General features: G+C 43.3%; 3 protein-coding genes, 1 long non-coding RNA gene and 2 other non-coding genes across 14 annotated transcripts; 4 read left to right on the forward strand and 2 right to left on the reverse strand.

Annotated features, from left to right (window-relative positions):
• Positions 1-496: 496 nt before the first annotated feature.
• Positions 497-4,144, reverse strand: ponzr2 (plac8 onzin related protein 2). Of its 2 annotated transcripts, none has more exons than XM_077592445.1 (4): positions 4,123-4,144; positions 1,841-1,954; positions 810-970; positions 497-644 (listed from the first exon to the last, which is right to left on the reverse strand). In XM_077592445.1, the coding sequence occupies exons 2-4, from the start codon at positions 1,944-1,946 to the stop codon at positions 513-515; spliced, it is 399 nt and encodes a 132-aa protein (XP_077448571.1). In that variant the 5' UTR covers positions 1,947-1,954; positions 4,123-4,144; the 3' UTR covers positions 497-512. The 2 variants fall into 2 exon arrangements, with proteins under 2 accessions (XP_077448571.1, XP_077448569.1); XM_077592443.1 differs by lacking the exon at positions 4,123-4,144 and adding an exon at positions 2,586-3,392.
• Positions 4,145-6,771: 2,627 nt separating this feature from the next.
• On the reverse strand, positions 6,772-7,654 carry LOC144068505 (uncharacterized). The gene is made up of 2 exons (XR_013298187.1): positions 7,584-7,654; positions 6,772-7,505 (listed from the first exon to the last, which is right to left on the reverse strand). It is a non-coding gene; the product is annotated as an uncharacterized LOC144068505 (long non-coding RNA).
• Positions 7,655-9,139: 1,485 nt separating this feature from the next.
• trnad-guc (transfer RNA aspartic acid (anticodon GUC)) lies at positions 9,140-9,211 on the forward strand. The gene has a single exon. It is a non-coding gene; the product is annotated as a tRNA-Asp (tRNA).
• An 871-nt stretch (positions 9,212-10,082) lies between these two features.
• Positions 10,083-10,155, forward strand: trnav-aac (transfer RNA valine (anticodon AAC)). The gene has a single exon. It is a non-coding gene; the product is annotated as a tRNA-Val (tRNA).
• Positions 10,156-10,319: 164 nt separating this feature from the next.
• LOC144068602 (coiled-coil domain-containing 92B-like) lies at positions 10,320-13,794 on the forward strand. Its single transcript, XM_077593221.1, has 4 exons — positions 10,320-10,552; positions 10,631-10,792; positions 10,982-11,029; positions 12,909-13,794. The coding sequence occupies exons 2-4, from the start codon at positions 10,663-10,665 to the stop codon at positions 13,598-13,600; spliced, it is 870 nt and encodes a 289-aa protein (XP_077449347.1). The 5' UTR covers positions 10,320-10,552; positions 10,631-10,662; the 3' UTR covers positions 13,601-13,794.
• Positions 13,795-15,313: 1,519 nt separating this feature from the next.
• On the forward strand, positions 15,314-21,866 carry LOC144068383 (lissencephaly-1 homolog B-like). 8 transcript variants are annotated; one of them, XM_077592868.1, is made up of 11 exons: positions 15,314-15,467; positions 17,031-17,235; positions 17,340-17,424; positions 17,720-17,794; positions 17,873-18,079; positions 19,792-19,960; positions 20,032-20,134; positions 20,200-20,428; positions 20,492-20,593; positions 20,956-21,112; positions 21,180-21,866. In XM_077592868.1, the coding sequence occupies exons 2-11, from the start codon at positions 17,204-17,206 to the stop codon at positions 21,251-21,253; spliced, it is 1,233 nt and encodes a 410-aa protein (XP_077448994.1). In that variant the 5' UTR covers positions 15,314-15,467; positions 17,031-17,203; the 3' UTR covers positions 21,254-21,866. The 8 variants fall into 8 exon arrangements, with proteins under 8 accessions (XP_077448994.1, XP_077448996.1, XP_077448998.1 ...); XM_077592870.1 differs by having other exon boundaries at positions 15,382-15,530; XM_077592872.1 differs by lacking the exon at positions 15,314-15,467 and adding an exon at positions 15,538-15,692.
• Positions 21,867-23,626: the final 1,760 nt, after the last annotated feature.

Genomic DNA, 23,626 nt, shown 5'->3' on the forward strand with positions numbered 1-23,626 from the left:
TGTATAATTGGTCACTTGTTGCTAGGCAGAATTAATCTTAAACCCCTTTGAAGGAATAGACAACAGAAAGAATATTTTTAATGAATTATAGAATACAATGTCATTTATCTGATGTGCAACAATCGGCAAGATGAAGAGTGGCTAGCACATCCGGCTCACAGTTCAGAGATCGAGGATTCAATCTCACGTTGAGACCTTCCTGTGTGGAGTTTGCATGTTTTACCCATGCCAGCGTGGGTTTTCTCCGGGTATTCCTGTTTCCTCCCACATCCCAGAAACATGCATTCTAGGCTGGTTGAACACTCTAAATTGCCCCTAGCTGTGAGTGTGAGCGTGAATGGTTGTCCTTTGTCTCCTTGTGCCCTGCGATTGGCTGGCCACCAAATCAGGGTGTCCCCCCGCCTGGTGCCCATTGTTGGCTGGGATAGGCTCCAGCACCCCCTGCGACCCTTGTGAGGATAAGCGGAAAATGAATGAATGAATTTTAAAAAAATAAAAAGGGGGTGCTATGGTCAGGCTATATTCTTTGTGTGTTTGTTAAGAAGCACGATTTGGATGGAGCGCTCCTTCATCTCGCGTGCCATCTGGCACCACACGCACGATAGACAAAAGGTGGATAACAGGCAGTCCTTGGACATGGAACCCTGCGCACAAAAAAAAACACAAATCAAAAATTGAAAGCCCACTTAAAATGTATTTTTTTTTAGTTACGACGTCATGCAATGGAGAAATCAAATCATCAAAAACATGAAGAAGAAACATGTTTTTCTTCTCAAATAAAAAAAATGTTTATAAGTTATTCCATTTACCTGTATGCCGTACAGCTGGCGCATGGACATTCTGGTGGCCATAGTGACAGGGTGCACAAGGGGGCTGACCAGACAATCCACCAGGGGAAGGCAGAGGCACTCGCCATACTTCTTCATCGTTATACACATGAAGCAAGGAAGGCACCAGCATGCGAAGCAGCCTTTTTTGTAGCGACACAAACACTTGTTAGAATTGGTGATCCAACTTTGAATGTCAAGATTTCTTAAGCATTAAGTGCCATTCATCTAATAGTAGTTTTACCACGCCACACGTTTTACTTTTATTCATTCCTTTATTCATTTTATGAACGGCTCTATCCTCACTAGGGTTGCGGGGGGTGCTGGAGGCCATCCCAGCTGACTTCGGACTATCGGTGGCTAGTCGATCGCAGGGCACAAGCAGACGGACAACCATTCGCACTCACACCCACATCTAGGGGAAAATTAGAGTTTCCAATCAGCCTATCATGCATGTCTTTTGGAATGTTGGAGCAAACCGGAGTACTCAGAGAAAACCCACGCAGGTCCAGGGAGAACATGCAAACTCCACACAGGTGGATTGACCTAGATTTGAACCCAGGACCCCAGAGTTGTGAGGCCGACATGCCAACCACTCGAACCGCCGAGCCGCCCACTTTTTACTTTTATTTGAGTTTAATTATTTTGAAGTAAAACTACTGTTACTTGAGTAAAATTAAACACCTCTGATTAAGTGTTTGTAATAAATATTAAAGATAGGATGCATGTTTTATACATGTGTCGAATCCCCTATTTCTTATTGATTTAAATAAATAAATAAATGAATAAATGGATAAATAAATGAATAGATGAATAGATAAATAAATGAATAATTGAATAATTGAATAAATGAACAAATGAACAAATGAGCAAATGAACAAATAAATAAATAAATACATAAACACATTAATACATAAATAAATAAACACAAACAAATAAACAAAAAATAAGTAAACAAATTAATTAATTGATCAATAAATCAATATAAAATAGATAACATTTGAATGTCTTACACATAGGAATGTCGTTGCAACAATCACAGATTCTGCTGCCCCACTCGTTAGACTCTTGGTGTACCATGATGGGCGCGGGCTGCTTAACCACCATTTTGGACGTCATGTTGACTCCTGCACATCAAATGTTACAAGTACAGTAATACCTTGAGATATGAGCTTAATGCGTTCCGGGACCGAGCTCGTATGTTGATTTACTTGTATCTCAAATCAACTTTTCCCATAGAAATGAACTAAATACAAATTAATTCATTCCCACCCTCTGAAAAAACACCAAAACCAGGATATTTCAATGGGAAAGCATGTTTTAATGGTTTTAATTCACCATCTACTAACAGAGTAACAAATAACTATCTAGTGGTTATGTTCTTCAATACTAAAAATTGACATTACTCAGTACAGACAGATCATAGCATGCTCGGATGAGAGAGAGATTATGATGTTCAATACTAAAATGAGACATTTAACTTTTAACAATTTAACTTAAATAAACTTAGATTATGATACACACACAAAAAAATAAGTTTTAATCTTACTTTACACTAAACTTAATTCCAATTTTGTTTTAATTGTTCTACTTTTCTTCTTCCGGCTTGGCTCTTTTTGGCTCGCTTCCACCTTCACTTTTAGCCAGATTTTTTCAAAGGAACATATCTAGGTTTGTTTGCTTTTGTCTCCCCATTAAAATATTTTGAAAATGACGCACACAAATGTCCTCACAATAGGATAACGCACGACAACTTGCCAACTTGTCCGGGTGCATCTCTCATATTGGCGAGCCAGCGTACACCACTCTCATGTTTTTCGATTATTTCGTGCTGAATATCAATTGGCATCATATGCCTTTTCTTCACACTACCCTCCATTGCCCCTGCCTCCTTTGGACCGATTGATTTTCTCTTGATTCTGCAGTGACTAACACACACAAAAACGGAAAATGCAACGCTCTGCCCAGTGCTCATAGATATCCTTACACGAGGGAGATGCGGCGAGAAAGACAGTGCGCTGTTATCATAAGTAGCCTCTCGCGTCTTGGCCACCTGGTTGTCTCGTATATACTAGTATCTGAAAGCAAATATTTGCTCGGAATTTTAATCGTGTCTCAAATTTCTCATATATTGGGGCACTCGTATGTCAAAGTATTACTGTAGTACAACTATTTCCAGCTCTCTTCACGTAACGACGTATCATTAAAAATACAGTACTGTCTGTATCCAGTTTGGTCATTAACCGAGGCGTGTGCTGCAGTTTTAATTTTAGAACCAAATACCTGGACTAATAATTAAGTCTATCAGGAGAAAATACCAAGGTTCATCCACAAAATTTAGTTTCTAATAGTAAATACAATTCATGTTTAAAATCTTTCAAATGGTCATATTTTTAAAGGAGTCCAAAATTTGGGAGGTTATCTGAGGTTAAGTCAAATTTGTCAATATTTACATCCCGGAGTTGAACTTTTAATACTTAGAGTAGTTAGAATTGTACTGTAAGTAATATTTTCCTTTATGGAATCGTACAACCACCATATGAGTAAACGGACAACAAAAAATCAAAATATAATTTCACAAAAGGCAATAATTGGAAAAGTCATCTTTTCCTAGATCAATGTCATATTTAGAGAAACGATAAAAAATGTAAATCTGATATTTCTCGTAAAAAATACATTTCACTTTTGAAGAATTCAAACTTGTTTTCCTATACACTCATATTTGTCAATAATATTGTTATGCTCTTTTTGATGGAACAAGTTATACATAAAAACAAAGAAAAATAATTTTTGGAATTAGTCTTTTTTTAAAGGAATGTCAAAAAAAATCAAAATTCATCGGAATTAAACATCATTGATGCATTTAAGAAATATATTTTTTAACAAAAGACTTGCATAATCTATGAAGAAAATAAAAGTGACTTTTCAAGAATGTTTAAAAGAACCAAGATCAAAATTAAACCATTTAAAAAAGGCTAAATGAGGAGAAATTTCCTTTTTCATCGGAGGGAAAAAAGTTTACATCTGTTGTAAAATGTCAATTTTTAATAAAAAAATTATTACTTTGTTTTTGGTTTTTGGTTTTTTTGAGTTTTTTGAAGAAAACAGTCATCTTTCCAACTTAATTTTCATAAATCCTTTAGAAAAAAAGGTCACTTATGTTTTAAAAACCGAGTTTGAATATTACAAAGAAATAAGAGCTCAAAGATAACATGAAATGACAACTGAAGTAATGTTAAATGCTTTCAATATTGCAAATAAGTTGTGATGTAGTGCAAGAGTGAAGGTGTGTTACCTTAAGAATGCAAAGTTGAAATGTCAGCGTGCATTCGAACAGAGCAGCTCCAAGATTAAAAGCCAAGAGGCGTGACCGGACCAACCTGCTGGGCCTGTTACATACCGACCATTTGCTTGTATTTTTTAATCTACGTCGAGCAATAACAAAAGATTTCACCATCACCTTCTGGGCCTTAAGTGCTACTATCTTCTAGAATAATAATAATAATCGGACATAGGGTTTGTCATCATCATTTACTCGACAAAAGCCTAATTGTCATCATACCCAGAAACTGCGTATGACGAAATTGGTAGTGCTTCTCCATAAGGTGCGTTTTCCCGGCAAAAGACCCAAATAAGGGATAATTTCCGACTCGTAATTTGGCATTCTGCCGTGATGGATACATTGCATCACCCCCCGAGCGGATCACTTACCTCTAACTGTCTTTCACTTATCTTCAGTCAGCCAGTAGGAGGCAGATCACCGCCCAACGTCTATTCATATTTCCTCACCCCGAAGTTATTACACAGAAAGGATTGTGTGTCGTGTTACCGCAAGTTTAGAGTCCTGATGGATGTGGGGAAAAAAATGTCTTTAAGCCTATTTGTCCGTAGTTTGTGGGAACTATAGCGTCTGCCAGAGGGCAGCAGCTGGAACAGATTGTGACCAGGGTGGTATGGGTCCCCGATGATGTTCCTGGCTCTGCTGAGGTATCGAGGGCTGGGAATGTCTTCCAGTGAGGGCAGAGAGCAGCCGACGATCTTCTGGGCAGTGTTAATCACTTTCTGCATGGCCTTTTTGTCAGCTGCCGTGCTTCCAGCATACCACACTGTGATGCAGTATGCAAGGATGCTCTCCACAGTGGCTCTATAGAAGGTTACCAGAAGCTTAGTGTTCAAGTTGTTCCTCCTGAGTACCCTGAGGAAATGGCCGCGGAGGGAACTATTTCAGCAGCGCAGGGCACATTTTCAAAAAATTTATTTATTTTAAGACATTAATAAATCATTTCCTTATAATTTTCTCTTATTCTTGTGTGCTTCCTCACATCATTCATACAAAATTGGGACACTTTGACCAATTTTAAAGGGTTTAGTTGGTAGTTGTGTAAGGACCGTGGAACGAATTTAAGAATTTACATATAAAGTACACCTCTACTTACCAAAGTTTCCAGTCATGCAAAAAGTTCTGGAACCAATTAATTTCCTAAGTAGAGGTACGACTGTATCTTGAATTTGAATAAAATCATATTTTATTTTACACTAAAGTAAGATTCGGTGAATGCGCATATGAAACTGGTGGGTTTCGGTAAATGCGCAAATGACACTGGTGGGGTTCGGTAGCTACAACAAGGTTAAGAACCACTGGAATAAGCGATATTAGTCTACTAGATTAATTCATTTTCTGAACCGCTTTATGCGGAATAGGGTCGCGGGGGTGGGGCTGAAGCCTATCCCTGCTGACTTCGGGCCAGAGGCGGAGGACACCCTGTATCGGTGGCCAGTTGATTGCAGGGCACAAGCAAACAGACAACCATGCACACACAGGGCAATTTAGAGTGTCCAATCAGCCTACCATGCATGTCTTTGGAATGTGGGAGGAAACAGGAGTACCCAAAGAAAACCCACACAGGACCCCGGAGCTGTGAGGCCGACGTGCTAACCACTCAATCCACTGGGCCGCCCAGTCTACTAGATATATTTATCCATTCAGTTTCCGTTCTGGAAATTCTGACAAAGGGCGCAAGGGCGTTGAAGCTTTTCCAAGCCAACTATGAGCAGTAAATGGAAAATGGCTTTTGTGCAAACCCAAAAAGATTGCACCCTGGGCGGTCGCCCACATTCTCCTTTACAAAAACTGGCCCTGGTTCATTACATTAGGTAGCATGTGTATTTAATCATGTTTTATATTTTACTACTGTTCTCCCACCCAAAACTTCTTAATTGTCCGGCTGCATTGTTCAACTAAATAAATAAAGCCAGCCATGATGATGAAAGATGGAAAGAGTTCTTAAAAGCTTATTTTTCGCTCCATCTGAGCTGAATAAAAAGAAAAATACGTCTATAGTCGTTATTGCCAGCAACGGAATTAAAATCATTCACAGTAAATGTATCTGCTTCTACAATTGTTGATTTAGGCTCCCATCTAGGAGTTCCAGTGCGAAACTCTAACTTTTTTTAAACCATGAAAATAGGTTTGGCAACTTGCACTGCATTTCTTTTCTTTTCCACTATGTAAAATATTGTAAACAGCAGCTGGTATTGCTAATTGTTTGGTTTTGGCTTAAAATTGAGTTCAGAAGTGCTTTCATAACTTGATTTTTTTTCAAAATTAGAGACCCATTTCACATGTAAAAAGCCTTAAATCCGTTCCAATACTTCCCACAAAACCCTTTAAAAATAAATAGCGCGTTGGCCACACGGTGGGGGACCTGGATCCAGGTTCGGACCTTTTTGTGTGGAGGTTGCATGTTCTCCCCGGGCCTGCGTGGGTTTTCTGCGGCTACTCAGATTTCCTCCCTCATTCCAAAGACCTGCATGGTGGGCTGATTGGACACTCTAAAATTGCCCCTAGGTATGATTGTGAGCGTGAATGGTCGTTTGTCTCCTTGTGCCCTGTGAATGGCTGGCCACCAATTCAGGGGTGTCCCCGGTTCAGAAAATGAGATGAGAAAGTATACTAATTTAGTCAGTCTGGCATTGAAGTGAATTATAAACACATTAAACAACATTTTCCATTGTTGTTAAAGGGCGAGTGCATAGCTGACAGAGGAGGTGAAGGTTTGGCAACTGAGAAAACATACAAATGCACACGCACTCGCACAATTTAAAATTATGAGATTGAAATGTGTATTTTTAAGTTTCTTGATGTAAATCTAACTACTGGAATTTCAAACACAGTGATTTGAACATTTTGTCACGTTTTGACCTTGAGTTAATGGAAAGGCACTGTAATTAGCTCCATCTTGTGTTCAGACTGAGAAGTGCAACCGAACTCAAGCTTCTTCTCAACGATATTTTCCAAATTTGCTACAGGTACAGGGGCCGTAGTTTGTACAGCCCTCCTCTAATCTCTAGCATTAACGCAAACACAAATTCCATATTATGTCCTTTGTTGTGTAGTAATTACATCTCAGCAATGGGAGCCAGTTTGGGTGTCTTTTCAGTTCTGGAGTGCCTGCGTGCCACCCTCAACAGCACACCGGCTCCTCTGCAGAGATGTTTGTCTTCGTGGACCTTCCCGTCCCGCACGCGTGGCTCCATGTGGTATGTCCCACGGAGAAGTCGGGCCGCCACGAGGAAAGGATCAGCCTCCCCCCTCAGTTCCTCTGGAGATCCGTGATAGCCCCTGGTAGTGGTCCGGATGGTTTCGGTATCAGCTTTGTCCATTTTGTGTGTTTTCACCTGCTTACAAAGGACAAGATGCAAGTTAAATGCTTAAACAACAAAATTCTAATACTATTAGTTAACATCATTTGTTACCTTCAGGTCAGTGAGAGATGAACTTCTCTTTTTCCTGCATTGGAAAAGGTTAATATTTCACTTGGTTTTTTACTCCTCCCTCTCCCTCTCTCTCTCTCTCTCTCTCTCTCTCTCTCTCTCTCTCTCTCTCTCTCTCTCTCTCTCTCTCTCTCTCTCTCTCTCTCTCTCTCTCTCTCTCTCTCTCTCTCTCTCTCTCTCTCTCTCTCTCTCTCTCTCTCTCTCTCTCTCTCTCTCTCTCTCTCTCTCTTCTCTACCCTCTCTCTCTCTCTCTCCTCTCTCTCTCCTCTTTCTCTCACTCTCTCTTACTCTGTCATTAAAAAGGTGATCCATGCTGACTCATGCTGCTGCCAACTATCCAATATTGATTCATCTTCCATACCGTCCATCATCGATAAGGCTACGGGGGTTGCTGGAGACAAATACAGCTGACTTCGGGCGAACGGCAGACTTCAACCTAGACTGGTTGTCAGTCAGCCCTAGGGCAGACAGAGAGACAAACGACCAACTATCCAAAATCAAATTTGAATTGAATGCCTTATACAAGTATGATAACATACTGGAGGGATATACTTTTCTTCATTCCAGCTCAATAAAAGACATTTACTTCAAAATTCATCCTTTTGCTGTCATCTTCTAGAAATCCTTTTCTTTCCAGAAAGTAAATATACCATAAACTTTATGGTTTATTACATAACATTTTTTACCTAGGTCTACAATGTCTTGTGTGTCTTGTGTCTGTCTTGCTACTGCAACCAAGAAATTTCCCGATTACGGGATGAAATAAAGTTCTAACATTAAGGTAACGTTTTTGCTAGTGTTTCAGATGGAACACTCCAGTTCCCGTCACCTTCGACCTACTTGTGCATCCACAGGGTCAGGTGAGGACAGGCAGAGACTGCCTCGTGGACAAACCTGATGACCCTCATGGACAATTAAGCAAACAGAGGAGTAAGTTTGGAGTCCAAGAGGCAATGGGGTCAATTGAAAACTCAGTGGGAAATTGGAGAAAATGTTCCAGGACATTTAAGATTCCAATCTGCAAAAAAAGAGCTGACAGGAGGATAGCCAGATGAGTTAGCACGTACCAAGGACCCTCCATTGTCACAAACTCTTTTGTCGACTGTGAAAAAAAAACACGAGGTACGTGAAAACTACAAGAACTATGTGTCTAACTACATTAACAGCATATTCGTTATCGTTAGTATGGATCACAGTATCTCCGCCTTTCACTGGCAAGACCGTTGCTCGATTCCCCGACTAGAAGTTATCTTTTGATTGCAGGATACCACTTCTTAACTTTATAGTACGTCTCAATTGTACACTACACATAAATATACCATAGAAATTAGAGAGAAGTGAGCCGACATAACTTCACGCTAGCATTTTTACAGAACAGTATGTTTTCATTCTTTCAGAGTATCCTCATGCAGTGGCTGGATGATAACGTTCTGTCATTACATAATGTATGAACCACGCCACTGATATAAAATGTACTATACTACTCCAAACATCGTACAGATAATAAAATAATAAACTCTGCCGTGGAGAAACCAGTTTCCTCGTTAGTATAGTGGACAGTATCTCCGCCTGTCACGCGGAAGACCGGGGTTCGATTCCCCGACGGGGAGTGTCATCTTTTCCGATCCGTTTTATTTAATTTTTTTACAGGTGGCTTCGTATGGAGATATAGATGCCCACAATACATTCTATCCTCGAAATCTATGTGTCCACTATTATATTATTTTATATAATAGCAGCTAGTACATGATAGTCTCGCAACCGTCTTCTTCTAAAAAAACATCTAATAAACATTCCTTCATCTTCCATTCCGCCCATCCTCGAGAGGGTTGCGGGGGTTGCCGGAGCCTAACCCAGCAGTCTTCGGGCGAAAGGCAGAATACACCCTAGACTGGTCGCCAGTCAGTCGTAGGGCACATGGAGACAAAAGTCCATAGGCCGTAAGGTGAGTGAACCTCTACATCACGAGGCAGCTTAGCAAATAAACAAAACAATTCATATCTGGGGCGGCCCAGCGGCCTTACATTGGGGGACCTGATTTCAAATTCAGGTCAGTCCACCTGTGTGGAGTTTACATGTTCTCCCCGGGCCTTCAGGGGTTTTCTCTGGGTACTCAGGTTTCCTCCCACACTCCACACTGTGGAGTCCAGAGTTATGCATGGTAGGCTAATTGGACACTCTAAATTGCCCCTCTTGGTATGAGTGTGAGAGTGAATGGTTGTTTGTCTCCTGTGGCCTGCGATTGGCTGGCCACCAATTCAGGGTGTCCCCCACCCCAGGCCCGAAGTCAGTTGGGATAGGCTCCAGCACCCCCACGACCCTAGTGAGGATAAAGCGGTTCAGAAGATGAGAATTCATATTCGAATTGACACAAATATACTACTCTTTTTTGTAGATTTCATAACAAGCCATGCGATTGTTGTAATTCAGTTTCCGTAGTGCAGTGATTAAGTCAGTTTTCGTAGTGCGGTGTCTAAGTCAGTTTCCGTAGTGTAGTGGTTATCACGTTCGCCTAACACGCGAAAGGTCCCCGGTTCGAGACCGGGCGGAAACAGTGTCTTTTTGTATTTATTGTATTGCTAGTCGTTCAAATAACCAAAAAACAATCACTGCTATTTCCAAATATACTGTTTTCCGTAGAATGTCCATTGCTAAGCAAAATATGGACGTAAATAACGGATATTAGTGTTTGATAACAGCGCATATTTCAAACTCCCCTCCTGCCTTTAGATGGCAGTAGTGGCCGAGCCACACACAGACGCGCACGGCGAACTGCTTTGTTGTGCACGCGGCTGGCCTGCATCGCTTAAACGCGTCCACGCAAGTGACGACGACGTTTGTAGTATTTTTTTCTCCACTTCCTCCGACAAGTGCTCGTGCACGGCTATTGGAGCGTATACACTCAGCGGCATCTTTTGTCTGGCCGCCGAGGAGCAGCTGAACATCACACGGTAGGCCAGCACGCACGCGCTGCCGCAGTTATCATCGTCCATGTGACCTCAAGTTATTCAAATCTGCTTGCTTTGCAGACGCGCGTGCACGTTCCTTATTGTTTTCCCCTATGGACGCCAGTAGACTGGAGCGTCATGTGGCCAGCGTGCAAAGAGGAATTGTCTTTCTCGAGCACGAGCATTTCACACTCCTGGCGGGTCTGCACGTGGAGATCAGCAACCTCAAAAGAAGATGCCATGGTATGCCTTATCTCAGTGGTCAAGGCCAGCAAGGCCTTCTCTTTTGCCCTTGATTTGCGAGGTGCCATTGACGGTGATAAACATGGACATGTTTGAACAATAGTTCTGACGTCTATCACTGTCAATGGTATGTAAATGAAAGCAACTGCACCCAATTTCACCTTGATGACTTTCTGTGTGCGCATGCAGAGCTGAGCTGTGAATTGGACTCCAAGTTCCCACACAAGACATCGGCAGGTGAGATGGAATTAATGACATTCACCAGCCCCCATTTTTTTCATAGTACCGTATTTTCTCGCATATAAGCCGCACCTTTAATATTGTTGAATTTTACAATTTCTCGCGTATAAGCCGCCCCCCTGATTCACCTCCATACTCATGGTTTTAGTAGGGAGTACAAATGTGTTACTTTGAAAGGCAAATCTTAAGATAAATCATTGCATGTGGTATTTCTGAGATACTGTATGAATCAAAAGCACATTATTATGGTCAATATCATAAGGAAGTTAGTAATTCACCCAGTAACGGTTGTTTTCTTACTGCAAAACAGAAAATAACCAACAAATAGTAAATGTTAATGTGCCGAGAGCTACTGGTGAAAGTGTATAGCAATGCTGTAAGTTTTGTGCGCATATAAGCCGTATCCTTGATTCAGTCATTATTTTTTGGGTTACAAATATTGGCTTATATGTAAGAAAATACGATAAGTGTGCTTGCTTCATGTGAATTTGTTTCTTCGCAATGGAGTTTAAATAAAAAAAGCGGACACGTAAGGAAATGTTGAACTAATTATCTGCTATGGACAATTTGTTTAAACTAGGAGGAGTAGCAGCTATAAATGCTCATCTTTCATTGCCACCGAGAATGGAAAACAATGAGTTAGTCAAGCAGTAGTTTTTCAAACCAAGGCTGGGGCAGAGGTGTAATTCTACAGCGATACAGTAGATTTCATTTCAATTTAATTGTAAAATTGGGCAGTTTAAGTTATTCTGTGGACAAAACACACACTTGGGAAATATTTGATCTAATGAAAGTGGATTAGCATACTGCCAAAGTATAATGCAAAGCACCATAGCAACATTAACTAAAATTAGCATTATTTAGTGAGAATTGTTAAAAAAAAGAGGCTAAACATAAAACACAAACACATAAAAGCAGAAGCACCTCCTCACAAAAGGGGCCTTTTTTTAATGTTCGTAGCACATGCTAAAAAATGATTAGTATAAAGTATAATCCACCCAATGTATATGGAGCTGAACGTAGAACTGTGATATGGTCATAGTCACTTCATATCACAATTAGAGGTAAAATCAGGCCGAAAAAGTCTGACCTATCCTGACCCGACCCGGCCCACGGGTCAAAAAACCCGAACCTAAGGAATTAACTTGATTTGCAGGCCTGAGGCCAAAGCAAACCCAATTTTTTTTTATTTTTTTTATGAGGACTCCGGACTCCCGATTTGATTCGAGTCAGGTGGAGGGGGGTGATTTATGATAACAGATTAAAGCCTATATTTTGTAACAATCTATGTCAAAATAATATAGATGTTTGACCATTTCAACTGTTTAAATGCCTGCTCAGCGTCGAGGTGCCAGTCTTTTTGCTCTCGTATAAGAGCAAAGCGCCACATTGACTACATTCAGCGAAGCCAACGCAAGTTACTCTAGCATATTCAACAATCAATTTGAAGCTTTTCCAAAATTCACTCTTACAAGTGCGTTTTTCTTTTCAGTATTCCTGTCTTTAGTTTATCCTTAACGTCTTGCGGCGTTCACGTGACGTGCGCAGAGCATTCTCTGGCTCTGCGGCTCCCCCTCTGATTGCAAATACATTACAGCGCTTTCTGTTTCATCTAAAATTCCAAATTTATTTTATAACAAGTATTCCTTAGTTTAGTATCCACACATAATTTTAGTAGATTTTTAAAAACATTTATTTACTTTTTTTTTTTTTTTTAAGTCAGCGAGAGACCACACATGGTTTTAGTACACTTTTTTTCAGCGAGATTCCGACCCGAACCTGAAGCAATGATTGACATTCGGCCTCAAGATCTTACCTCTAATCACAATCTATTAATGTGAGGGTTATAATGGATTTTGGATTTTGTTTGTATCAGAATATGAAGCAGAGCTAGCGTCACGCTGTGAGGCCGCTCAGCGCCTCCTCGAAGAGCAGCATGGTACGACAACAGCTGCCCATGGGAAGCTGTGCCTGGATGGGGCACGGGCGTCAGAGTTAGGTCGCAATCTACGCCAGGACGAGCGCCACTTCCTGGAAGAGCTCAAGCGTCGCAGCCACAAAATCACAATGCTCAATCGTGAGCTTCAGCGACAGAAGGGCGCCACAGCCGCCCTGTGCCACCAGCTCAACGCCGCCCGTGCCGAGCTGCACCAGCGACGCTGCACGGGTGCCGCCGCCCGGGTATACGTGGACCCGCTCGCCCTACCCCTAGAGACGGAAACGATTGAAACAGATGAGGACAATGAGGAGGAGGAGGAGGAGGGAGGTGCCGAGCGTTCGCCGGCATCGATCTTCCCTTCGGTCGGACAGCACCTGGCGAGGTACAGCGTCAGGGCGGCGCGGGTGCGAGCGTGCGTCCCTCGGGAAAGAGTGACGTCACCACAGAGGCCACGACCTATGCCGGACCCTGCCCTCTTCCTGGCACCCTTCAGGTACCGCCTCCTACGCTGGGGCCGACCAATGAGAGTGCAGGATGGTGAGGCGGACGACTGGGAGGATGTGGACGAGGGTGGCGGCGTGCAGGGGCGAGTGGACATGGGCGCTGCTGAGGGGGAGACAGCCTTGTAACGGCCTTCGCAGATGCCCAATTTTAGCCAATTGGTAGACGATATGGAAAATAGATTGGCTGAGGTTTGCTCTGCCCTCCACAAGCAAATAGTGAGTTTAAGATTATTTTTGGCTGGTTTTGATTTGAGGGATGCACTTGACTTGATACTGACTTCCTGTATGTTGACTTTCAAATGAAATCAGTTCTTTCTTAACTCCATGTGTCTTGTTTCAATTTGTGATACTAGGTTAGGGGTGGGCAAACCAGTCCTCGAGGGCTGCTGTGGGTGCAGGTTGTAGTTCCCACCGATCCAGCACAGACACTTTAACCTGAGATTTCTGCAGAAAACAAGAAGCACCTGACTGCAATCCACCAGATTGGTGAAAAGGTGTCCTCTTTATGGGTTGGAGTGAAAACCCGCACCCACTGTGGAATAGTTTGCCCACCCCTGTACTAAGTCAAGGTCATTCGAAATGTCAACCCTCACACCTATAAGTACTACTGAAACACTTTCACATTGTTAAGATGCCGTTGTAGACGACACTGAACTTCTCTGACACTACTCAAGCACTTTTACATTTTACATACACCCCCAAACAATTTAAATCCAGCTAAAATCCTCTCAGGTGTGCTGCTAAACTTGCTGGCAAGTGCTGGAATTTTAACAGTACTGAATCACACAATTCTCATACACTGTGCTGGATATAGTAGTGTATCACAGCACTATTGAAATATACATACAATTTAAATCATACTCTACTGAAATGTTCTCACAAATAATCCTGATATTTTCAGGAAATAAACCCATTACAGACACATGGTATTCAAATACTAAATAATGCTGTATACTAGTGAAGTAAACTCATAGATATATACTAGTATATAGTATACTGATATACTCACTTGCCTCTATTTTGAAAATCTGAGAGAGGAAGTGGATGAGTCATGATGGCCTTACCAGGCACCTTCTGCATCCTGACGGCCTTCCGGGCCGGAAGCGGATGTTGCATTCAGCCTGGAATGTTGAGCAGCAACCGGCCCGCAAATAAATTAAGATCATGCATCAGGCACACAAGCTGATGCATCCACGTGCATGAAATGGAACAGAAATTCAACACCGAAGCAGGAAGTGGCATCATGCTTTGCACAGCAATACTCCACATGCATGCAACTATAGATATCGGCATATAAAGAGAGCTAGATGCGAAATGTGGGGCCAATGGGGTGACCGTTATCACTTGTAAGGCAATATATATACTTTTGGTAATTATTTTCTTTACACTTTAAATTTTGTTTTTCGTGATGTATGCACTGAACAGGCGAACGCTCTTCTAACTCTTTTTTGCTGCTTTAAGATGGGCGCCAATTTTTAACGCCGCTGACACTGACTTGTCGCCATCTAGTCGTGATCGCTATGCCACAAAGGAAACGCGTAGATGATGGTGAGTTAAAGAATGTTGCTGTCTTCTAGCGGTTGGCGTGTGAAATGCAGCATATTTAAATTTCACTCGTGTCTCAGGACAAAAATAATCCAATCAAAGGTTTTTTTTATTTTTATTCGCAAGTCAATGCATTCATATCCAAACCCACTACAGCACGAACCAATAAACGTGATATCTATTTTCCAAATGGATTCATGAAAAAAATATGTTTATGTTTTTAAAAACATCTCTTATTAGGACTTGTTACACCGAAATAAGCATTATGGTGATGAGCATTGGTGTTACGGTTTTCTTTCACGCCCAAGTGTAATTCTCACCTTGGCGTGCGCGCCGCCGTATCGGCGTGCGCGTGGAGGAAAACAATGCTCGCTCCCGTTTAGCGTGCACGTCGTCTTTTCATTGGCGAGCTTTTTAAGAGGACATGAGCGTCCACATTTGGGACCTGGTGAGGCTACTACCCGCCCGGTTGTGTTTTGCTCGACGGGGGCTGGATGACGCCGTTTTCGAGGTGGGGGGGAAGGGAGAGCGACTATTTTACCTGCCTGCAGTGCGCGCGCTTGCTCATTCACATCTGTCTCAAAATGGCGGAAAGGCCGCAAACTAAGCTAGGCTCCTTGCTTACGAAAGCTTTCCCCCACATTTTCACAAGAGTAAACGTTGTGGCAGCAAAGTGAGTCATTTATAGCAAAGCGGAGCGTCTGATAGTTGGAAAATTAGTGCTTTTGTGTTTTCGGTTGTCGGCCGTCAGTGACTGGGACACGCCTAGCCTTCGGCTAACGTTAGCTTGGATTCCTGCGTCGGCGGCAAGCCGGTTTGTATGCTTTCCCGTTGTGATCTTGTTGACGTCGATGCCGTCGTCGTGTTGATATTTTGACGTCAAACGCGGCGCTGGAAAGGTGACGTCACGCGTGTGGTTAAGAGCCGGCGGCGAACGAGCTAGTGAGTGACGCCCTGTTTGCTGCGACGCGCCTGTCAAGCTCCCGAGTTGACATTTGGCCTTCCAACAAGCTCACGGTTTACAATTTCGGGCTATTTTGCGAGCTCCTAGTTGACAAAGGTGGGGCGTTCGCAATAGTAGCAGCCATCGCGTATTTGGCAGGTAGGCGAACGTTCTGGAAGGTTTACAATTGGAGGAAGCTAAGTGGCTAACGTCTTACGAAAAGGGCGTAGCTGTTGTAGGTGGTCGGAGCTTGAGGGGTATGTAGGGCTCCAATATCACGATTTACCGCGACCCCTAACAACTAAATTCCTGTAATGGCAATTAGAAAGTGTATGATGGCACAATATTTGTTGTCTCGGGAGTATTTCCACAGTACGGGATGAATAAAATTTAATCTAATCTGAATATTTACATCCCTATACATATTTCATGCTCATTCGTGCATCATGACACCAACAACTGGACTCGTTTTAGTAACCTAATAATCTATCTCAATGAACTTGTTAGCGATAGAGGATGATAAATAATCAATAAATTATAACTACTTTCACTTTAAATGAATTGGACGTCAATACATACGAATGGCACTTTTTGATGTTTAGCTTCAGAAAGTCCCTACTTTGATTATCCCGCATGTAATATCATGTGACGTGTGTGACATCGCTGGCAATGAGTAAATTTATTGTCTGCTGAGCAAATAAATTCTTACTCCAGCATCACATAAAAAAAATTATGTCCCAGTCATTAAACAACCATGTGATTGATTATTCCGACAAGGGTTGAAGTCGGTGTTTACAACTGCAATTGGTGTTCAAACTTAATTTGCGAAAGGATTGGATGGCCAGCATGCCCCATGTTTATTGATGAGAAATCTTGTTTGCTTTTTATGTTAAGATAATGCGGTGATCATCTTATTTATCTGGATGTTAAATGATAGTATGTAGTTTCAGTAAAAGTAATACCCAGATGTTTCTTTTAATTTATTTTTATAATTTATCAGGGCATGGGTTACATATTGAACTATCTCAAAACGAATGTGTCACTAATTGTCATGTGCTTTTTGTTCAGGTGATGGCTGCTGCCAGCAACCACTGGTGACAAAACATTTCTTCTCCACTTCCTGTGTTCTTGACGGGGCTCGTTCTCCACTTCCTGTTTCTGGAGTGCTCATTCCCTTGATACCTGCCTGCTTGATCACACTCAACCCACCTGAACTCCCCGACTGGGAGAGACCCGCCAACATGGTGCTGTCCCAGAGACAACGAGAAGAACTGTAAGTGTGTGTTGAGTCCTTCACAGAGAATTGTGTCATAGTCCTTATTCCCATGTGTATGTAATGTCTGTTTTCGATGGCAACTTCAAACCATTGCATTACAGAAACCGCGCCATCGCTGACTATCTTCGCTCCAACGGCTATGACGGCGCTTACTCCACTTTCAAAAAGGAGGCAGACTTCAACTTGGTCAGTAAAGCTCTTCCTCTAACGCTCTCTAATATTATTCACTCCCGTGCCCTCACTTGCGAGTTGAATTTGTTCCGTGAGCAAAAAAAAAATGATCATAATAAAATTATGGGATAAATGCATGTGGAAAATCCATTGTAAACAAGTTCAAATGAAAATATTTATTTAAATCTTTAAGACAAAGGGTTATTATTCACGGTCATAAATATTTTAAACCATGTATCTATCAGTGATCACAGAGGTTAATTTATGAATGAATTCTATACTATTGGACTGGTGTATTTTTGATGAGCAGAATGAAGATGTGGACAAAAAGTATGCAGGCCTCCTGGAAAAGAAATGGACATCTGTCATTAGATTACAGAAGAAGGTAAAAAATAATTAATAAAAAAAAAGTATGATGTTGAACAAGCTCTGCTGGTGCTGAGTGCGAACCTTGACCATTCAGGTAATGGAGTTAGAGTCTAAGCTAAATGAGGCCAAGGAAGAGATTACTCATGGGGTTCCGGTGGCTCAGAAGAGAGACCCCAAAGAGTGGATCCCTCGCCCCCCAGAGAGATATGCGCTTAGCGGGCACCGCGCCCCTGTAACCAAGATCATCTTTCATCCCGTCTTCTCCGTCATGGTCACGTCCTCCGAAGACGCCACCATCAAGGTACCTCAATTAGCTTTGAGCACCGAGTCATATTTAGCAGTATACAATAGTGATATCCTGATCCGATACTCCGTATCAATATCAGGGCCCAATACGACTACCGTATTTTCACACCTATAAAACATTGACAAAAAAAATATATATATATACCCACAACTGAGACAGCCCTTTCAGACGGTGCATCTGAAAGGGCGCAGTCTCAGTTGCGGGTTTATTTTTTGTTTTTTTTATCAATGTTTTATGGGTGTGAAAAGGCACTAGCATGACACTAGGCTAGCGTATGTTTTGCTAGCGTACCTGGTTATGCTAGCCGCTAGGGTATGTTCTAGCCGCTAGTGTATGTTTAGCTAGCCGCTAGCATATGTTATGCCAGCCGCTAGCATATTTTTTTTAAAGACTGCACGAGCAAAACTAAGTTTGATAGTACTTTATTGAGGTAAAAGGTACACAAGTTAATAGAAGCTAAAGCAGTTAAACATCTACAAAACCGTCAAACTCCTCCTCTTCTGTATCTGATGTAACGAGTTCGGCATTCAACATGCTCTGCTCCATCTCACTGTCAGTCAGAGTTGTGTATTCCGGCAACTTGATTCCAGCATTGGCAAAAGCTCGAACAACGGTGCTGGACGACACTTGAGCTCTGTCATCCACAATCCATAGTAACTCGTGACATGCATCACTCCCAAGCCTTTGATTCTCCTCGCTGTTATATCTGCATCGACATTCCATTCCAAATCTTGACGTAACTCATGCAACGCTGGCTGCCCGTCTGCTTTGTTGGCCATCCGGCATTCAACTCCCAAGCCGTTCGCGAACCTGTTAAATTGTGTTCGATCCATGGCTTCAGTCCATTTTCCAAGCGTTCAAACCCGCATTCTGTTGTCATTTACGTCAGGCATTTCCCCTGTATAGCTCTGTGTGCTGTTTCTTTGAGTATTGAGTGTTTTTGAGGGTTAAAAGGGCTGCAAGCACACGGAAGTCAAAAGCCTTGCCACTCGCCTGAGATGATTTGAATGGATTTACCGTAATGCTTGTAACGCGCGAAGAGGCTATTTTTAGGGTGAACGTCCGTTGGGTTGAACGCAATAAGTAGTGTGCCAGCAAGAAATAAAACCAGTCACTCAAGTGGTCAGGGCCATACAAAAATTGAATTTAGTGCACAAACAAGGCTCACCGACCGATTGCGCGCATCGACCATTTTAGATAAAATTTTAGACTTAAGTGTACCCTATAGGTGTGAAAATACGGTATGTTTGGAGTGTCAGACCGTGTCGGATTTGGTCACAAGGTCATATCCGATCCAGCAGCCTGTCTTTTCAATGATAATTCGCTTTTTGGTTTCTTTAAATCAAACCACTAGGCAAACATGTCTGCTGAGTAGAACTATTTGTCTTTAGAAACTAAAGGCAGTAAGGGATCATCGTGCAATATTGACAACAAAGCATTTCTTTACATTAATAATAACAGCCATACGTCATTCATCATTACCGGATCAATATTGCTAAAACATATCTTTTAAAAATAGGATTGGATCGCAATTCAAAAACTTATTAATGTGGGATACCCCGCATACACGCATAATCCTAATTTCCACCAAATATATCCCGTTAAAGCGACACCAACATTTCTGCTAGAGTGCAAAATGTTTACGAGCCTTGCTGCCGTCTGCTGGTGATTTTGCCACGCGACGGCATTTACGCTGCGTTTGTCAGGTGTGGGACTACGAGGCGGGCGATTTCGAGCGGACCCTGAAGGGCCACACAGATTCTGTCCAGGACATCTCCTTCGACCAATCGGGCAAGCTGTTGGCGTCGTGTTCCGCCGATATGAGCATCAAACTTTGGGACTTCCAGGCATTCGAGTGTATCAGGACCATGCACGGTGGGCCCACACAGCATGATCATGTTTCAGTGCCAAAGAACAGGTTAATACCTTTCTAAATGACCCCATAGGCCACGACCACAATGTCTCGTCAGTCGCCATTATGCCCAACGGCGATCACATCGTGTCGGCGTCCAGGGACAAGACCATCAAGATGTGGGAGGTGGCCACCGGGTACGACTTCTTACACGCGTGGTTGTGGATCCGTCACGCATTTCATGCCAGGTGTGTTTGCGCAGGTACTGCGTGAAAACATTCACGGGCCATCGGGAATGGGTTCGGATGGTACGTCCCAACCAGGACGGCTCACTGATTGCCAGCTGCTCCAACGACCAGACTGTGCGCGTGTGGGCCGTGTCGTCCAAAGAATGCAAAGTGGAACTGAGAGAGCATGAACATGTAGTGGAGTGTGTGGCTTGGGCCCCCGACAGTGCTCACCCCACCATTTTAGAGGCCACGGGATCAGAGGTAGCCAAATGAAGGGTTTGGGGGGGTTAGCTCCAATGTTCATCACACCTTTTCTGATGGTAGAATAAGAGGAGCGGCAAGACAGGACCTTTCCTTCTCTCTGGTTCGAGGGACAAAACCATCAAGATGTGGGATGTCGCCATTGGGATCTGTATCATGACTTTGGTAAGTACAATAACCAATCCAAGTTAAGCCGTTTGCACTGTCAATATTTTTTCCCCGCAGGAATCTAAATTTCTCTACCTTTTCATTCGTAAATTATACTTTTCAAAGCACGATTGTTTTTTTTTTTTTAGTTATCGGGATCTCAAACATGTCGGCTACTTTACACCCTTGTACCTCTATACCTTTTTGCTTCTCCTTGCCTCTGCATTTTGACATCCTGGCTGACAGTCCGTAAATGACACCGGTCCCATATATTTCAGGGGAAACAATGTTCAAAATTCATATATTGAATGGGATGCGATTAGCCACAGTGGGTTAAAATGGATTTCTTGTCAACATGCACATTGCTGTTTACGGTGCAGGTGGGACACGACAACTGGGTTCGTGGTGTGCTCTTCCACCCCGGCGGTGGATTCATCCTGAGCTGCGCTGACGACAAAACGCTGCGTGTTTGGGACTACAAGAACAAACGCTGCACCAAGACGCTAAGTGCTCATGAGCACTTTGTCACCTCTCTGGGTGAGAACGCTCTCTTGAGCAGTTTGTGGAAAAGTTAAATGACATTTTCACTCATTTGTTTTGTCAGATTTCCACAAGAGTGCCCCTTACGTGGTGACAGGGAGCGTGGACCAGACAGTCAAAGTGTGGCAGTGTCGCTGAGACCGCTCCGGACCCCTTCACGCCTCCTTCCTATACGCCCCCTCCCTATTAACCATCCCAAGATGACTAGTGTCCTTTTCATGTAAATTATTGCATACGTCAACCTGCGTCCTCCGATGAACACACAGCAGCACAGTGGCAGCTCATGCTCGTCCTTGCATGGCCAATCACTTGATGGCGTAGGCCATGCCCCTTTAGCGCCCATGCCACCTTCTAGTGCGATGGATGGGGGGGCAGAAAGTTACAGAGGATCGACACAGCACGTCAGGCTGTGCACCTTCAAAAGCGACTGTGTTGAGCATGTGTGTTTGTGCGTGTATGCTTGTAAATGAGTGTGATGTCATCTTTCCATGAATCCCACCCACCCCACTAGCACACGCGCCTCTCACCCCGGCAGAGGGAAACAACTGCACGTCCATTTGCTGCTTGTGCGCGTGTTGTCTCGTGCTCGCTTTCTGCCTTGTTAACTCTCTCGAGGGTTGCTATATTACACACATTGCATTATCACACATGTTCAGTCCTTGCCTGATGGCACACACACAGTAAACAAGAGTTGTGTATCCATCAATCTGGATGTCATGTTTGCAACACCAAATAAAAAATGTAAATAGAAGTTGTGCTCATCAGTTTTTACGTTTTGGGTGCACCACATAATTGCTCTTCAAAAATTACTATGGGGCAGCCTGGTGAAGCAAGTGGTTAGCGCGTCGGCCTCACACCTTTGGGGTCCTGGGTTCAAATCTAGGTCACGTCCACCTGTGTGGAGTTTGCATGTTCTCTCCGGGCCTGCGTGGGTTTCCTCTGGGTACTCCGGTTTCCTCCCACATTCCAAAAACATTTATGGTAGGCTGATTGGACGGACACTCTGGATTGCCCCTAGATATGGGTGTGAGTGCATGGTTGTCCGTCTCCTTGTCCCCTGCGATCGGCTGGGCACCGATTCGGTGCGTCCCCCGCCTCTAGCCCGGAGTCGGTCGGTTCCCCAGCGCCCCCCGCAACCCTAATGAGGATAAAGCGGTTCAGAAAATGAGGTGAGATGAGAAATTACGGTGATGTTCAACCCCAAAATACTCAATTTTAGCACATTTTTAGTGCATTTGTTTTGCGTACAACTCAGAATTGCTCTTCAAAAGTTGGTGTGGTGATGTTCCACCCTGAAATATTCAATTTGAGCAGATTTTGAGTCCATTTTTCCCTTTAAAATGGCATTTACATGTATAGTGGAGCCTCATCAATAATGGAGGCTTCCCCGGCCTATTTCCTGCCCGCTTGGGACTCGCCGGTATCCTGGCAACTGTCGCTGAGGCAACCGCTGCAGAGAGGCCACTCCTGCTATGATCTCTGAAAAAGTAGGTGATGCTTTGGAATTATCTAAAAATGTGGTAAAAACCAAGAAACACTGAAGATCTTAACTTTTTTTCTTTGGTCCAAGCCCTCCCAAAATGCAAGTCATCTATCCCCTTTGAAATCACTGAAGACACAGCTGACCCACTTAAAATGGATGTCTATAACTATCAAGGCAGTGAATGAGTTAAGGGCAACAAAATCAAATTGTATTAAAACATTTAATTGACACCACTGAAACTGCAGATCAAAGAAAATGTACAGCAAAAAAAGTCAAATATCAGTCCACGAGTGATGCAGCAACACTGCACTGGAAGTGGGTCATCAGCTGAGCCCGACTAGCCCCGCCCATGGATCCACCCCCTCACAGCTCACGTGCTTGTCATGTGCTTTTCTTCCTCGTGCATCCGCACACATTCACGCCGCGCTCTTTAGCGGTTTGATTTAAAGAGAAAATGATAAAAAGTAGGCACAAAGTGTTTCGAATTGTGTTTTTTAAACGATTCAGATTTGTTTTTAAGCGCAAACGTCATTGCAACTGTCCCCGCCCTCTCTTTGCTTTGACTGACAGGCCCTCGTGATAAGGGGGCGTGGTTTGCAAGTCACGCGCTAGCCAATGCAAAGACACCCCCCCCCCATCTCCACCGTCCAACCCCTCCACACACACGCACACAATCACAAACACACGCACACACAATCTCACGCACACAATCACACGCACACAATCACACGCACACAATCACACGCACACAATCACACGCACACAATCACGCGCACACAATCACACGCGCACACAATCTCACACGCGCACACACAATCACACGCGTATATACGCTCTATGTTAGGGGGGCGCCCATGTGGCCCAGCACCACGCTTGTTGTTCTCAACGCGGATTGGCCAGGTGCCGCCGAGGCAGCCAATAGGCGGCCTCACGCGCTCGCGCTGTGCGGCATTTTGCAAAACATGGCAGCCATCTTTAATGGAGGGGAACGTGCCGTCACAAACTCGGCGAGCGCTCGGTAACGTCAT

Source organism: Stigmatopora argus, chromosome 22 (genome assembly GCF_051989625.1).
Source record: "Stigmatopora argus isolate UIUO_Sarg chromosome 22, RoL_Sarg_1.0, whole genome shotgun sequence".
NCBI classification, from domain to species: domain Eukaryota; kingdom Metazoa; phylum Chordata; class Actinopteri; order Syngnathiformes; family Syngnathidae; genus Stigmatopora; species Stigmatopora argus.

Bases quoted from the DNA above. Each gene is read 5' to 3' on its own strand.
- ponzr2 (XM_077592443.1), bottom strand. From the start codon at position 2,802: ATGAGCACTGGGCAGAGCGTTGCATTTTCCGTTTTTGTGTGTGTTAGT. The intron at 1,955-2,585 runs GCAAGTTGTCGT...TTTGATGTGCAG, and splicing joins AGATGCACCCGGACAAGTTG to GAGTCAACATGACGTCCAAA. The intron at 645-809 runs GTAAATGGAATA...TTTTGTGCGCAG, and splicing joins GCCAGCTGTACGGCATACAG to GGTTCCATGTCCAAGGACTG.
- LOC144068383 (XM_077592868.1), top strand. From the start codon at position 17,204: ATGGTGCTGTCCCAGAGACAACGAGAAGAACT. The intron at 17,795-17,872 runs GTAAAAAATAAT...TTGACCATTCAG, and splicing joins TCATTAGATTACAGAAGAAG to GTAATGGAGTTAGAGTCTAA. The intron at 20,135-20,199 runs GTACGACTTCTT...GTGTTTGCGCAG, and splicing joins ATGTGGGAGGTGGCCACCGG to GTACTGCGTGAAAACATTCA.
- LOC144068602 (XM_077593221.1), top strand. From the start codon at position 10,663: ATGGACGCCAGTAGACTGGAGCGTCATGTGGCCAGCGTGCAAAGAGGA. The intron at 10,793-10,981 runs GTATGCCTTATC...GTGCGCATGCAG, and splicing joins CCTCAAAAGAAGATGCCATG to AGCTGAGCTGTGAATTGGAC. The intron at 11,030-12,908 runs GTGAGATGGAAT...TGTTTGTATCAG, and splicing joins CCCACACAAGACATCGGCAG to AATATGAAGCAGAGCTAGCG.